General features: G+C 45.5%; 2 protein-coding genes across 2 annotated transcripts in view; one reads left to right on the top strand and one right to left on the bottom strand.

Annotated features, from left to right (window-relative positions):
- The window catches only part of RCAN3 (RCAN family member 3), an 88,951-nt gene extending 77,889 nt beyond the window's left edge, over positions 1-11,062 (bottom strand). The window contains exon 1 of the mRNA XM_078671476.1: positions 10,861-11,062. The gene's annotated coding sequence lies outside the window, so the exon portion shown is untranslated. The remainder of the gene's footprint in view (positions 1-10,860) is intronic.
- Positions 11,063-11,366: 304 nt separating this feature from the next.
- The window catches only part of FIS1 (fission, mitochondrial 1), a 52,182-nt gene continuing 47,142 nt past the window's right edge, over positions 11,367-16,406 (top strand). The window contains exon 1 of the mRNA XM_078670431.1: positions 11,367-11,544. Within this exon, the coding sequence (XP_078526557.1) occupies positions 11,500-11,544 (45 nt within the window). The 5' untranslated portion in view covers positions 11,367-11,499. The remainder of the gene's footprint in view (positions 11,545-16,406) is intronic.

Here is a 16,406-nt window from a genome sequence, read left to right as displayed (position 1 = left end):
AGTCTTGCCTCTGCTTCCTGTTCGATCCAGGCCGGAGGTAGTCCGTGGGACTATTTTAAGTCGGCTGGATTACTGTAACGGCCTCCTTTTGGGTGCCCCAAAAAATCTGATTGGGAAACTGCAGAGGGTGCAGAATATGGCTGCTAAACTGGCCCTTTCACGTCCCAGATCCAGCTCCTCTACTCTGGCGCTTCGTGACTTGCACTGGCTCCCGGTAGAACTACGGGTCCAATTCAAAGCGGCCTGTTTGGTATTTAGAGCGGTTCACCTCTTAGGCCCCCTTCCACTACAAAACATGTTTTCATGGTACTCTGCCCCACGGCTTCTGCGGTCGTCATCGGCTCACCTTTTGGTGGTGCCCAGGTTTCAAAGAGTGAGGATGGGCGGCCGCTCATTTAGAGTGGCCGCAGCTAAATTGTGGAATTCTCTCCCACTCACTCTTAGGAGCTGCAAGGACTATCTTCCATTCAGGAAAGCCTTAAAAACTCATCTCTTTCCTAAGTAATGGCTGCGCGTCTGCTCTAGTCTTGTGCGATGGGTTCTCTGATCAAAGCGCCAGGATGCCCTCTGGGTGACAGGTCTGCGCTATAAAAGTATGCGAAATAAATAAATAAAAATAAATAAATAATAAATGTAAAGTAAATACACCTGGGGAGATGTGTAATGAACCACATCTGCAAGAAAGGTGAGCAATAAAAATGAGTACTTGAAAGATGTACGATAAACACAGGTGCCGGAAAGATGCGCAATAAACATGAGTACTTGAAAGATACGCAATAAACACTAATGCAGAAGAAATGTAAAGCAAATGCACATGGGAGGTGCGGAGGCGGCGAAGCGAAGCTCAGGGCTGGGCAGGAAAGAACAGGAAAAGCAGGAGTGTGAGCCTCCGAGCCCCCAAGCATTAGAGCCTCCAGACCCCCGACTCCCCAAGCCTGAGTGACGGCTGAAGGGGGAGAAGGGGCAAGTATAGCAGCCGGCGAGGATCGAAATTTTCCAGCCGGCGAGGAACGAAACTCTCCAGCCGGCGAGGAACGAAACTCTCCAGCCGGCGAGGAACGAAACTCTCCAGCGTGACCCTGCACGCCTCACCAACGGTCTGCGAGCAGGATAGGAGCCGACATCCTGAGGCGAGGTGGCAGTGGCTAGCGAGCTGGTGAATCACCGGTGGGAAATCACCAGTGTCCCATGGTACTGAAGCTGTACTTGCGACATGGTTGGGAGGTCTGAGGAGAATTCTTAACACCAGGTCGTGCAGAATTGAGAAGCCCAGTTTAACCTCTGAGAGGAGAAGGAAACACTTCCTACGTGCTGCTGGAGGAGGTGTTTGTGCTAGCGGTGCGTTACAGTGTTCGGAGCCCGGAGTTCGGAGCTGCGGCGGTTGGAGTTGGAGTTTGAACTCATAGGCGAAACTGCGATCGCGACTACAACCCCTGAGCCAAGTTGCGTTGTTGAGCAGCTCTGCGCGGCATTACCGCGGCTTCAGTACCGCCCTCGCCACACCCCCCACAGGCTCACAGGGAGAGGAAGAGGAGGTGGTGGTGAGGTCGCGAGCTGCAGCTGACAGCATGGTAGTTGACAGCAGCTGTGATAAGTGACTGTGTAAACTGTGTTTTTTGGAGAGAGCTGAGTACTGAGAGAGTGGAGCCACGGACAGCGCTGCTGGAGTAGCTGAGTGGGGAGAAAGCCTGACGCCCCTGCCCCTGCCCCTGCCCCTGCCATTCCCCTCGCCCTTACAACCGGTACGCCGGTACTGCTTCAGCCACCATAGTCCCGGTTGCAAGACGGGGGTCAACGTACGGCTCTTGCTGAATCGCCCAGGCCCCGGGTGAGGTGGCGTGAGGGGTGAAGTGGACGTCAACTGGCACACTACGAGGCGGTGGCGTTGAGGGAGGACCAAGCAGATCCAAGTAGGCCTTTCTCGCCCTCGTACCCTCTGTACATCCAGTGGCTGACAGTCATTTTTGGCTAAAATTAATAGTGTGGAAAATCTCGGAGAAGAAGGGTGGTTTCGGTTCTGGGCCGTATCCTATGCCAGCGGCGAAAGAGTTCCTATTTCAAAGGAAGGCTGCATTGAGATTTGGGGGCCTGGAACCTGAGACTTGAAGTAATCAGACATATTTTTCCTTTTTAAGCCCTTTATGGTTGCTATACGAACTGTGTGAGTTTTATATCACTGCATTATATTTTTATAATTTGTACATTTTTGATCACTACTTGATTTTCTTGATTTTCTGTCAAATTTTATTGCATACACGGTTGCGCTAGTTTTTAGTGTATCTTTTTATATAATCCTTAAATATAATGACAGCAAAAAAACTAAGGTCTGGGCGACTACTGGTAGGTAGGACTTGCACAAAGACTAAATCAAATCCTTTACGAAACAATGATGTTTCTGGTATGCTGTCGAAAGGAAAATGTCAACTATTTAGTTTATGGGAAAGGGGAAAGGATAGAAATCCCCAAGTTGGATCAAATATCAGAGACAGAGATGGAGGAGTAACTGTGAGTGGGAAAAGCAATTATGTTGAAACGGTTGAAATGGTAAATACGGTAGAGGCTGCAGAACCACATACTATCGGGGAGGGTGGATCCCAAGAATCCCTGGAACCCCAGAGGCATTCGGCACGAACTCCTGGGGATCAAAATAGTTCACCAATCCTCCAGGGATTCTCTGGTCCTACTTTTAAAACAGTGGATGTGATTGTGCACAGACCTCAACACGCCCCTTGTGGAACCATAGAAGAACCTCTTGGTCACCATTTAGCTGAGGATGCTCGAAGTAAGGATTTTACTCTTCCGGATCTAGATTTAGAGCTTTGCAGGAGATATATCCCCTGTGATACTAGCAGGATTATAGAATTTGCAAATACCCCAGTAACAACAGTTCCTACAGGACTTCAATTATTCAGCAGTACCCCATCTAATAAATCCAATTATCCTCCATTGCAGTCAAACACCTCTACGAGCCCCGATTTAAATATTACTGATATCCAACCCAGTCAAACCACTAGGAAGGATATATTAGTCTCGGACTCATTATTATCTTTAGAACACCTATTATCCTCCATTCTAAGGCTACTTGAAAAATTCGTAGGAGGTTCAGACTGTGTGTTGGAAACTGTAACTCAAATACTAGAGGTATTGTTAAACAGTGAACAGGAGAAGGAGGTTAGTTCAAAAACAGACTCTAAACAAGTAGAAATGGAAGTAAAGATAGAAAAGGTGGTGGAGAATATATTTGAGAATGCTAACTGTCATCTAATCCATATTGATCATGATGGTAATCCCCAAACTGATAAGCAAATGAATAAAGTGGTGACGATAGAGAAGACCCTCGAATCTTCATCAAAAGTTATACAGGCTGATTATGATCATGAGTTAGCTCAAGAAGTAAAAGACCCGCTGGACTCAGAAAAAAGGATTGACAAGGAGCTATTTCCTATTTTTAAAACTCAGTTAAATGATGAGAAAGAGGATGCTCTGGAAGCTTCAGGTTTGGAAAAAAAGGTGAAAAATAAAAGGAATAGAGGGAAAAAGATGAAACCAATACGAAGATTCTCAAAAAAGAAGCAAAGAAAAACTTGCTTTAAAGAAAACTTAGAGGCCTCAGATGGAAAGGATTTTTCCCATGGGATGATGCACAATGTATCACAAGATACGAATCAGAAAGATGAAGCTGATCAGGTGAATCTGGAGCTCAAAGATCTAGCGATAGGGCCAATGATGACTTACAAAGCCCCCCCCCCGGATACTGCACAGCCCATACCAGTTCCCAATAATACTGTAATAGAGGGGTTCCCATCTGTTAAAATTGCAGCAGGGACCTGCCAGCCTATTTTCGTCAGCACTCAATCCCTTGGCATTCCCTTTCTCTGAAATTGTAAAAAGTAAAGGAGAATCTCCGATGCCTGATGTCGAACGTGTCAGGGAAAGTATAGACACACTCCAGTTAGATTTTATGCCTCTGTTTGATACAGATCTAATATTAAATAGGTCTTCGCTTCTCAAATGTTTTTTGGAGATTGAAAGTTTGAAACTTATTTAAACTAGTGATATAAGTTTAGTCTCCATCCTCAAAATAGAAGTCGGCCATAAAACGAGGGTAAGTTTTAATTCCAAAATTATCGCAAATCTTATATTACAATGGTCAGAATCCCTACAATGTAGGGGGATTGATGTCATCCCTTTTTTAGAGAAACCACGAAATAGAGTCCTTGATAATAAGCCTTGGTTAACTCAGGTAGACTCAGGCAGTCGAGATCGCCTATATGAGACAGAGGAATTAAAAATCGATATTACAAAAAATGATAGACAAGTGTAATTTAAAGACTATATCCCTGTTTCCTCTCTATGGAACTCCAAAGAGGAGAGCAAACAATGGAACTGGCTACCTGGTGTCCTGTCGAGCAGATCTAATAATAATCTCCCCCAGCAACCATCCTGTTAGCAATGAATTAAAAATAATATTGTGGAATGCTGCAGGAATAAAGAATAGTAGGGAGAAGTTGCAATATTTATATACATTAGATGCAAATGTGATTTGTCTTCAGGAGACTTGGTGTACAGAGGAATTAATATGTAAGGATTATTTCACTCTAAATGGTATAGCAATTCAATCTAGGAGGGGACATGCAAGGGGGGGTGGCATGCCTGCTGTCAAATAAGATAAAATGGAATTATGATTATTATATAGATCCTAGCAACCTTTTTCTGGCAATAACATTGTACAATCCTGATAACATTGCAAAATGTAAACCATTGATCTTGATAAATGCTTATATTCCACCGGACGCCTGTCACGACGTACTCCTGAAGACTGTCTTTTTATACATTAAGAAAGCCAATGAAGTAGAACCTTCCCCACATATAGTTTTGTTAGGGGATCTTAACTGTAAAATCTCCAATCTTAATCTGGACATATTCAGAAATAAGGAAAAGGAAGAATCCTTGCAGATTCCACAAGCTCTCTTTCCACAAAATATTAGGACGAATAAGAGAGGGAAATTGCTCCTTAATGAATTACTAAAAGTTGATGGCATTATAGCAAATGGAAGACTGCCCTCAGATACACCGGCGAACTTTACCTGTAAATCGAACAGCAGTGACTCTATTTTAGACTATGTGATAGTGGGAAGTACCTCCTTCTTCCTTTTGAAAGATCTTAAGGTCTCCGATACTCTCCACAGTGAGCATAATGTACTAACTCCCACTGTAAACTTAAATCCCATACTGAGCGATCCATGGTCACTAAACAGTGAATTTGTTGGTTTTGGTAAGAAATCAGGGAGATCCTATTGGGATACAAGGGCAATCAGGGGTTTGGAAAAGTATTTTAGAGGCCGCTGTGGAGAATTTGTTTAACTGGAATGGGTCAGAAATCGAATGTTTTGATGACTTTATGAATACGGTGATTGCTATTGCAAAGAAGTCGAACCAAAAAAGTAACACTAAAGTAATTCCCAGATCTCTACGTCTGTTAAATATTGAAATAAATAAATTAGAGAACAGTACTTGACCTACTCCTCTGACAGATATCATAGAATCTCACTATTGAAGAGGAGGAGGACTAGGGTGAAGGTTAAGATGAGAAAAGAGAGGGAAGATAGCATTTGGATCAAACTGAGAGAAGCAGTGTTGAAAGGTCAAGTAAGAACGTTTTGGTCTCTCATCGGGGAGGGATGTGAAGTTAGATCAAGACCACTTCCAGTTGCTATTGAGGAGCATAAATGGGTTGCCTATATTCAGAACCTATATGCAAGTAATGGAACTGTAATTGGTTGTAGTGGAGCAAATGAAGACCTCTCATCGTATGGATCGCCATCCGAAAAAGATATTGAATTGGCCATCAAGGGGATGCGATCCTCCGGGGCGATGGGCCCGGATGAGCTCCCAATGACAGTTTTGAAACAAAATAGTACAATGTGGAGTAAAATCCTTTACCCTGTGTTTAGTTACTGCTATATGAAGAAAACGGTTCTCCCGTCTTGGATGGGGAGTATATTAGTCCCCCTTTTCAAGAAGGGAGACCGAGATGTTCCACATAACTATCGACAAATTGCACTTTTAGATGCTGTGGGTAAAGTGTTTGCCAAATGCCTCTTGATGCAAATTAATGACTGGGTGGACACGGGTAAAATCTTACCCTTTGAACAAACCGGATTTAGGTCAAAACATGGAACTATGGATAATTTAACGGCATTACAGGTAATAAATGAAAAATATGTTAAAGTCAGAGGAGGAAAAGTGTACACAGCGTTTATAGACTTCTCCACAGCATTTGATAAAGTAGATCGTCTCTTGCTGTGGAGAAAACTGTCGGACCTTGGCATGCCGGCCATCCTCCTGGAGTTAGTCCGTGCTCTCCATACTTAAACTTGGTGTAGAGTCTTGATGGGAGGGGAAAGAGGTCTCTCCAAAGCTATCCCTACAATAAACAGCTTAAAACAAGGATGTGTATTGGCCCCTCTATTATTCTCCCTATATATATCTGACCTCCCTTATTCCCTGTCTCTAAGTGAAGGTATCGTCCCACTACTGGCGGGAAAATCGATTGTCTGTTTACTTTATGCTGACGACATATTAATATTGGATCTAACACCGAGGGGATTAAATAGTCGTCTGCAGGTATTAAATGAATATGCAGAGGCCCATTACCTAAAGATAAATGTATCTAAAAGTAAAGTAGTGTGTATGCATGGAAGGAAAAAGTTGAAGTATGGGAATTTTGCTTGGTCTGTAGGTGGACAAAAACTGGAATTGGTAAAATCATATGTCTTCCTGGGAAAAACGGTGTGCGGAAATTTAAGTGATAAAGCTCATATAGAAAATAATATCCGTAAAGTAATCACACAGGGGAAAAGTCTAGCTTCCCTCTATAGATCCACAGGAAGAAGACACTTTGCACTCCTATTAGAGGTATTTCGTGCTAAAATTCCCGCTTCCCTGTTGTATGGTATTGGATTACTTGACTCAGGAAAATGGGGCTGTTTAAATATAACAGAAGGTAACATTTTACGGAACCTAGCCTCAGTTAACTCTGCTTGTCCTGTAGCCGCACTCAGGTTGGAATTTGGATTGCGAAGTAGTTGGGTACAGGGTCTTGCAGGGATAGTGCGATGGGTTACAAGCCTTTTAAAGGGTGATCCTGGTACATTAAGATCTTTTATTCGGAAAGAATTACTAGGAACCTTAAATGAGCAATCATTAATTGTAAAAAAAATTGAATTGCGGTTGACTTGCTTCAATTGGACGAATCTGTACTTTTTACTTTGTCACCATATCAATTAAAGGCCATATTGAAACAGGCCACCTGGAAATTAAGTTTCACTATGGACAGGGACGCCCGTACTCTAAAGAGAGGCATTTATCCAGCTATTGACTCTTGTTTGATAAATAAAGTACAATCTTATATCACTTGGAACCTTCCCCATGGAGTGCGCCGTTTTTGGCTATTATTGAGGCAGGGTTCTCTTCTTCCACTAAATATTGTATTATCTAAATGGTACTGTTCCTCGCCAGTCTGTAATTTGTGTAATAATTCCATCCAGGATGTTACCCATGTGCTCTTTATCTGTCCCGCTTTACTATTATATAGACGTAGATGGATGCGGCCAATCTGTCTACGAATATCCATTCTTTCTGCCTCTGCATTAATAGACGCTATCTATAATCCACCAAATGAAATGTTTTGTCATAGGATTTTTAACTTTTTAAGCGTTTTTTAGATATGTATTAAAACTTTATATGGATGTCATGATTATGAATATTGATTCTATCTGATATTTTATAAAATATTTAGTGCATTTGTAAATCATATTTTACTGTTTGAGAATGTATGTTTTACCTTTTTTTTCTCTTCTTTTTATGTGGATCTCTTTTGAGTTCCAAAATCATAAAAATAAAATAAACTGAATAAACTGAAACTGAAATACACGTGGGAGATGTGTAACGAACCACATCTGCAGGAAAGGAGAGCAACACACGAGTCTACGTCTACATGAGCCCCCTCGCAGCCATCGCACGCCAACACAACCTCAACATCATCTCCTACGCTGACGACACCCAGCTGATCCTCTCCCTGACCAACGACCCGCCGCCGCCAGAGCCAACCTTCACGAAGGGATGAAAGACGTAGCCGACTGGATGACGACCAGCCGCCTGAAACTGAACTCAGACAAGACGGAAGTCCTCATCCTGGGTTCCTCGCCCTCCGCCTGGGACGACTCCTGGTGGCCCCCCGCCCTGGGCACCGCACCCAAACCGACAGACCACGCACGCAACCTGGGCTTCATGCTGGACTCCTCCCTCACCATGACCAGACAAGTCAACGCCGTATCCTCGTCGTGCTTCAACATGCTGCGCATGCTACGGAAGATCTTCCGGAGGATCCCCACCGAGACCAGGAAAACAGTCACCCAGGCCCTCTTCACCAGCCGACTGGACTACGGCAACGCCTTCTACGCCGGAACCACCGCCAAGCTCCAGAAGAGACTCCAGCGGATCCAGAACGCCTCAGCCAGACTCATCCTCGACGTCCCACGACACAGCCACATCTCCGGACATCTGAGAGACCTGCATTGGCTCCCCGTCAACAAAAGAATCACCTTCCGTCTCCTCACCCACGCACACAAAGCCCTACACGACCAAGGCCCGGGCTACCTCAACAACCGCATCAACTTCTACGCTCCCAAACGTCATCTCCGATCAGCCAGCCACGCCCTCGCCGCCGTCCCCTGCATCCGAAGAACAACAACAGGAGGAAGGTCCTTCTCCTACCTGGCCGCCAAGACCTGGAACTCCCTCCCTCCTGACCTGCGCCTGACCCAAGACCACCTCTCCTTCAGGAAGAAGCTCAAGACCTGGCTATTCGAGCAGTAGCAGCACTCCCCCCCACCCCCCAAGCGCCTTGAGACCCTCCGGGTAAGTAGTGCGCTATATAAATGTCTGTGATTGATTGATTGATTGAATGAGTACTTGAAAGATGTACAATAAAAACAGGTGCCGGAAAGATGCGCAACAAACATGAGTACATGAAAGATGTGCAATAAACACAAAGGCAGAAGAAATGTAAAGTAAATACAGGTGGGGAGATGTGTAATGACCCACAGATGCAAGAAAGATGTGCAATAAACATGTGTGCAGGAAAGATGCACAATAAACATGAGTACTTGAAAGATGTGCAACAAACACGGGAGCAGGAAAGATGCGCAATAAACCCGGGTGCTTGAAAGATGCGCAATAAACATGGGTGCAAGAAAGATGCACAATAAACATGAGTACTTGAAAGATGTGCAATAAACACGGGTGCAGAAAAGATGCGCAACAAACTAGAGTCCTTGAAAGATGTGCAATAAACATGGATGCAGGAAAGTGGTGCAATAAACACCAGCACTTGAAAGATGTGCAATAAACACGGGTGCAGGAAAGCGGTGCACTAAACATGAGGACTTGAAAGATGTGCAATAAACACAGATGCAGGAAAGCAGTGCAATAAACACGAGTACTTGAAAGATGTGCAATAAACACGAGAATTTGTAAGATGTACAATAAATACGGGTGCAGTAGAAATGCCCAATAAACTCTGGTGCAAGAGAGGGGTGCAATAACACAGCTGTATAACAGATGGGCAACAAACACATGTGCAGGAGACATGTTCACTGGACACAGGTCGATGTGAGATGTGCAGGAGATATAAAATAAACAACGATATAGGGAGGATTTTCCATAGACTCCGGAACAGGAAACATGCAATAAGCACTGGTGCTTGCATTGTTCAACACTCCGTCCATCATCCCCTTTGGTATTGCTTTGTTCGCCCTGAGTTGGCAGGGTATGCCCAGACGTGGGTCCCTTGCTCACTCTGCCACTGGATTCAAGCTAGCCTGGCTGATGAGGGTTATGAACCCGAAACCGGTCCCAGGATGCTTGTTTCCGGACTAGGGAAGACATGGCTTGGCAGTTCGGGCTTCACTGTTCTCATGAGGCACAGGGTCAGACTGATTTGCATATGGCCATGTCTGAACTGGGGTGGCAGAGTGAGCTAAAGAATGATGATGGATTAAACCCAGATCAGTTGACTTGGGGTGAGTGTTTGCAATGTTCAACACTCCGTCCATCATCCCCTTTGGTTTTGCTTTGTTCGCCCTAAGTTGGCAGGGTATGCTCAGACGTGAGTCCCTTGCTCACTTTGCCACTGGATTCAAGCTAGCCTGGCTGAGGACGGCTGATGAGCCAGACATCGGTCCCAGGATGCTTGTTTCCGGTCCAGCTAAGACATGGCTTGGCAGGTCAGGCTGGACTGTTCCCATGAGGCACAGGGTCAGACTGATTTGCATATGGCCATGTCTGAACTGGGGTGACAGAGTGAGCTAAAGAATGATAATGGATTAGAAGCAGATCAGTCGATTGGGGGTGAGTGCTTGCATTGTTCAACACTCCGTCCATCATCCCCTTTGGTAGACATGTGAACAGCTCAGGTGCAGGAGGGGTGGGCTATGATCCCAGGTGCAGTGATGATGCTCAACAGACACAGGTGGGTGGTTGTATTATAAACCAGATGCAGGGGAGGTTGCATCACAGCTGGGACTGTGCAATGAACACACATGGAAGTGATCTATGGCATATACATGGCTGGAGAGGATTCGAAGTCCCTTGTCTTCCAAGCCCCCCTCCCCCCTCCCCCCTCCCCCCTCCATCCCACCAGAGCCTGCCCCCTCTGGACTCAGACTCACCTGTGCAGGTGCAGGGGTGCAGGCTAGGGATGGTGGGGGGTGGGGCGAGGGGGGGGGGGGGGGGAGTCCCAGCCCCCATCCCACCAGAGCCTCCCCCCCTCCCCCCCTCCCCTGGGCTCAGACTCACCTGTGCAGGTGCAGGGTGCAGGCTGGCCCTGCAGTGATGCAGGAGGGGAGCACAGGCTGCTGGTGCACGGTGTGAGCAGGTCACCCCCGGCGGGGCAGGGCCCCCTCCGATGCCAGCCCGGGCCCCTCACTGGCAGCCATGGCAGTGCAGGCTCCAGTGCCCTTGCTGCTGCTGTCACTGCACTGCTCTCACAGGGGGCGGGGCGGGGGCTCCAGACAGCCAATGGGAACACAGGATTCTGACACGCAGCGCGTGACCGAGGACAGCCAATGAGATCAGAGGAAGTCGTCATTTACAGACATTGAATGGGAAAAATACCCGTAAGTGCATCGCCATCTTGGGCTGGGATCGCGGCTGCATTCGGCCACGTCATGTCACCATCTTGGATTGGGATGAAGTCGCCATAGCGAATCGACATGGCGGCCATCCTGGACCGGGGATTCTTGGCGTGCTTTGACGTTCTCCGTCATTTTGCTTTGGGATGGCATGTTTCGCGCATGCGCATCAGACACTTCTTGTGAAACGTAGCCAGCTCTTACATCTTCACTTCCGCTTCCATCTACGCATCTTCCGGTGTGTCGCTTCACTCTTCCGGTGTTGTTGGTTGGAGGCTTCTCCATCCATCGCTGCTGGAGGAAGATGGAGGCGGTGCTGAGCGAGGTGGTGGCGGTGGAGGACCTGCTGGTGAGCGGGCTGGGGGCTCGGACTGCGGGAGGGCCCCTGCCTGGCGCCAGGCACAGGCTGTGGCCCTTGGCATCAGCAGTGCCCGGCTGGGACTCGAGCGCTCCCTCGGCTTCTGGGCGCTGTGCAGTGTCATGCAGGTTTATTTGTAGAGCCCTCTGTCCCCAGGGAGGGCGCCCTAGGGCTGAGCAGGGTGAGTCCAGCCCAGGGGGCTGCAGCCTGTACAGGGATAGGAGACACTCATGCTCCACGACCATCACCCGAGCTGGAAGAATATTAGAGCCATGGACATAAGAAAAGATCATTTGAGAGCCCACCCACCCTATGCCAGATCACCAGCCCTGATCACCCAGGTCAGGGATGCCAGCCACCGTCTGAATGAGGCTTTCTACACTTTGAGTGCCTCTACAAGGGTGATACATAGCGGCCACATCTGCAATGCCCTTGGCACCAATGTCATGTTACTCGTACATCTCCCAATACTGTGTAGTTTATGATTGAAGTGCCAGTTATTAATATAGTATGGGAATTAGCAGTTTTAAAAAAAGCGCCCATTTTCATCTTGAATACCCATTTTTCAATTTTTGTACACATTTATTCATTCAACCAAGAAAAAGCGTCTAGATTACTAGGCTGGGCTGCACACAGGAGAGCTGCTCTCAGGCAGCTGGAGAGCCGCCTGTAGCCCACGAGCTACTTATTTGTGAAACCTGATCTAGCCAAACATAGGGCCTAGTGCAGCTACTAGGTAAGTCAGGTCTTCAGCTTCTTATTGAATTGAAATGAGGAGGAGGCTCTGATGTGCAGGGCCAGGCCGTGACATGCTTTAGGAGTGATGTTGGAGAAGGCTCGACCCATGGATCTGGTTTTCTGTGTGCAAGTGTTGAATCCCACATGTTCTCGTACTAATATCCGTAGCTTGTAACAGACTCCCAGACCGGCTTCTTGGTGTAGTGAAATTGTATTGTAGCATTTATATGGCGCTTGCTACCCCTGACGAGGTGACGAAGTGCTTTCTCGACGAGTAGCACGCTACTCCGGAACCCATAAAGGTTTAGTGATGAATTAGCGTAGTGAAATATGAAAGGAATTTGAGTGGTGGATATTAATCAGTTAAAATGCTGTGTCCCACATCTCCTCTTGTTAGCCACAGCTTGTAATAGACTCCCAAGTTTCCTCTTCTACCCATAGAGCCCTCAGTCAGCCACTTGGTGCTGTAGAGTGTAGTACAGAGCCCCACATCATTATCCACAAATTGTAAGAGACTTCCAGTGCACCCTGCAGCTCCTCGGCTGGTTCTGACTGAACCCAACAGCTCACACTGCAGAGTTTTCATTTACAAAGAAGGGCTGCCAAGCCACAACATATAAAGAACCCCTGGGGGAAAAAGGCAAAAACTTGCCCTCATGCTGCTTGTCAACTGTTGTCTTGGAGCAGGTGCCAGTCTGCGAGCGGAGACACTTTAGAACTGGGGCAAGGACTTCCATTATTGAGGTATACAAGCCTTTTCGATTTCAAATTGTAAAACATGGAGGAAGAGGACAGTATGAGCCTCAGCAGTGTATCTTAATCTTCACTCTGATCTAGTGCATAGCTCTAAATCTGTGTTGTGTACCGTCATATACCATAGAAATACTGCTCGGGGGTAAACGCTTTTGAAATGTGCTGAATTTCATATTTCACAGAGTTGTGTCAATAAACAGATCCAGTGTTTAACCGTTAGCTAGAGTAATCCTAGTGCAAGCTCTTTAAAAATAGCATAAAAGTCCCCTGTTTTAAAGATGTGCCTAAATTACCCACCCCTCGCTTTAGGTGCATTAGCAAAGATAGAAGTTTCCTTATATTGCTCAGGATAGAAATGTGATCCAACCATTATTGTTCATTTAGTAAGTATATTTACAGGTGAGGCGACTGCTCGAACTAAGATTAATTGGTTTTCCCCATACCTGTTGAAGTCCCTTTCTAACCTCCAACAGAACCAAAACATCAATATATGTAAAAGAACCAAATGTCGTAAGATTTTAATTGAATCGACCGCACACATTCTTGATACATTTAGAGTGTGATGTGACTGTGGCACACCTTTCCCCCCAAGTTGTGTTGTAATTCGATTGCACCAACTTTTCCTTCATGTTAACCAACTGTTACACATAAATAGTGATTCACCTATGTGCAAGCTTTCACCCCAGTTATTGTGTTAATCTCAGAGTAACTCTGTTTTCTACAGTATTTGTAATACCAACTGTATGTGTGAATCATTTTTCAAGGTTCTTTAGTCAAATTTGCACCAATACGCCTCCGGTAATGATTTATTTACCCTGCTCTAATATACAGCCATGTTCCACTAGGACATTTTGAGGTGTCGCGCATATTTATCCAGTTCCATTTGCTTTTGTTTAGCTTTGTTAACGCTAGCTTTAACGTTAATGTTTTATAGTGGGTTTATAACTCAATGCAGGTCACAAGTTGAGAATGCGCACAGAATGTGGTGCTCAACCCATTTCTATACGATTTCGTTGATCACTCCCTGAGAACAGGTCTTGTGTAAGTAACTTCAGATGTATGCATGCTTGGTGCATGCACAAACTAGCTACAATAATACATATTGATTGCACTAATGCATGGTTTACTTGAGAAAATGCATTTGTGTGCCTGTAGAGAAACAGCACACCATGCTTTAAGGTCTCACAGGGAATACTAACCAGTGAACTCTTGGTGACTCTAACACATCACACTGTTGAATCACGCAGATACTAATTCAGTACTCGTTGGAATACACTGGATTCAGTAATGCCCCTCAGTTTACTCTGAGGACTCTTGCTAGACAGCCTCATGCACTAACCCGCTACCAGCACTTCATTCTAGGAGCACCAACCCATCAGACTGCATGATTAGATCACCAAACTATTGTACTGTACGAAAGGGACGTTGCACATATATTTAGTGGCATTAACACACCTCACTGTACTTTGGGGACACTAGTGCCACCCCCTGTGCATCATCTTTCATCATATCAACACAACTCATTGACACACAATAACCATATTTCCGCGAGACTGAGACCCACCGCACGCAGCTCTGTCCGTGAGACTGAGGCCCTCCACACTGCAGACAAGGGCCCCACAATGTGACACCCTGTTCTATGGACAAAATCCAACACCCTACACATCCTTCCCCATAGTATTTCTTTACAGCTTAGCAATGCTCAGAAAACCCTTTCTCTCTAATAATAGGCTATCAGAATGCGCTGATAGGATTATATCTGAAATGCTAACTATGCATTCCTCTATATTCTTTATGTGGGTGTTAAGAAACCAGTTTTCTGCAGTTTTGCCCCTTTGGGGTGGGGTCCCCGGGGCGGCGTGAGGTTGGTAACTTGCAGAGGGTTTTGCCACAGGACAGGGCCTCCTGCCAACTTCTCGGCATGCACGACCAAAGGCCAGGCACGGGTTGCCTTTATGTATGGTAACAAAATATTACTTCACATTAAAAAAAACTTGAACTTCACTGAAAAGACAAAGGTTAAAGTACGTTTATAGTTAGACAAAATGTTCAGTAACAACATAATGTTAAAAAAAAAACACATTCACCTGTTATAATTATCTCAAATAAGGCAACTATAACTCTCACCCTGTCTATGTTCTGTTAATTAACCCACATATTACATCACTCACAAGATCTTCTAACATCATTGATAATGTCACTGCAACATTGGCAATGACATTGACGAGAACTGTGCATGTGGTAAGAAAGGTGCTTTACTTCTGCATTGATTCCCGTGCAATACTTCTTAATGAGCCCAGCCATTAGAAGAATTGCCTATTGGATTTGTGGGTTTTTAATTGTTTTGCGCCTTGGTTTGTTTTAAGGTAGTACCGTAAATAGTTTGGGTGGACAGTCATTCAGGGTGTTACCCTATTAGGGTCTCGAGTGTGATAGTTTCTCTTTTGTTTGGCTTCAAGAATCCGATCTATATGCCATATCTTCTTTTCTGTTTATTGGTTCTGTATGAAGATCTCTGTTCCTGACCTGCTGCTCACCATTCGTAGTCCAACACCGTCTCAATTGACCTTTGATATATCTGAATCCACCTCAGTCCTGTTTTTTTGGCCCAGGCGCATGGCCAAGCTTTACTATAGAACCAGACTTTCTGCTTTTTTCTTAAGGCAAAGGAAGAGTAAATGATTTTCCAAGAATCGCAGGATATTGAGTCCATGCCAGAATCTGAACCTGGTTCCTCTAGTTCAGAGGGCAGAAGCTTTTTATTTTGTTATTGATCATTTGTGTTACTTAAACCACACTACCAGTAGTGGTGTATATGTTCTGTGTTGGTATGTCCTAACACAGTGTGATTGTGTGACTACCGAAGTTTTCAGTGGGAAGGATGGTGATCATACGTGACTGATCAATCCTCATCACATGGTGGATATCCTGCCCAGTCTTTCACTTAGAACACTTGGTGTAGAGCGTGAACATGACTCGGTCCTTTTTTGGGTTTACTCCAAAAGCTGTATATCCGACTATGGTTGTTTGTTTGCAGTGGCTGATTGTGCCGAAGGGTGCTGTGAATCCCGTTGAAAGGACGTTTCCTTATAGAGAGACCAGGACTCATTCTGGCTCTCAAGCTTGGAGAGTCTTGTGTTATTGGCCTTCTACAATCCAAAACAACTCTGTAAATTTCCCACGTGGCGGGAGAGTGGATGCCAACGTTTGCTGAGTAGGACCGATAAAGAATGACCTTGCAGTTGGGATTTTTTGTAGCATGATGTACGGTGACCATGACATCTTTTGGGGGGACCCTTGTCTAAGTCCCGGCAGTGCTCAGGTCATCATGCTTAATTCCTTAAAAGCACTTTATCGTGACT

The sequence above is a fragment of the Lissotriton helveticus genome, chromosome 12 (assembly GCF_964261635.1).
Source record: "Lissotriton helveticus chromosome 12, aLisHel1.1, whole genome shotgun sequence".
NCBI classification, from domain to species: domain Eukaryota; kingdom Metazoa; phylum Chordata; class Amphibia; order Caudata; family Salamandridae; genus Lissotriton; species Lissotriton helveticus.
The sequence above is the reverse complement of the archived record's forward strand: the minus strand, read 5'-3'. Positions and strand labels throughout refer to the sequence as shown.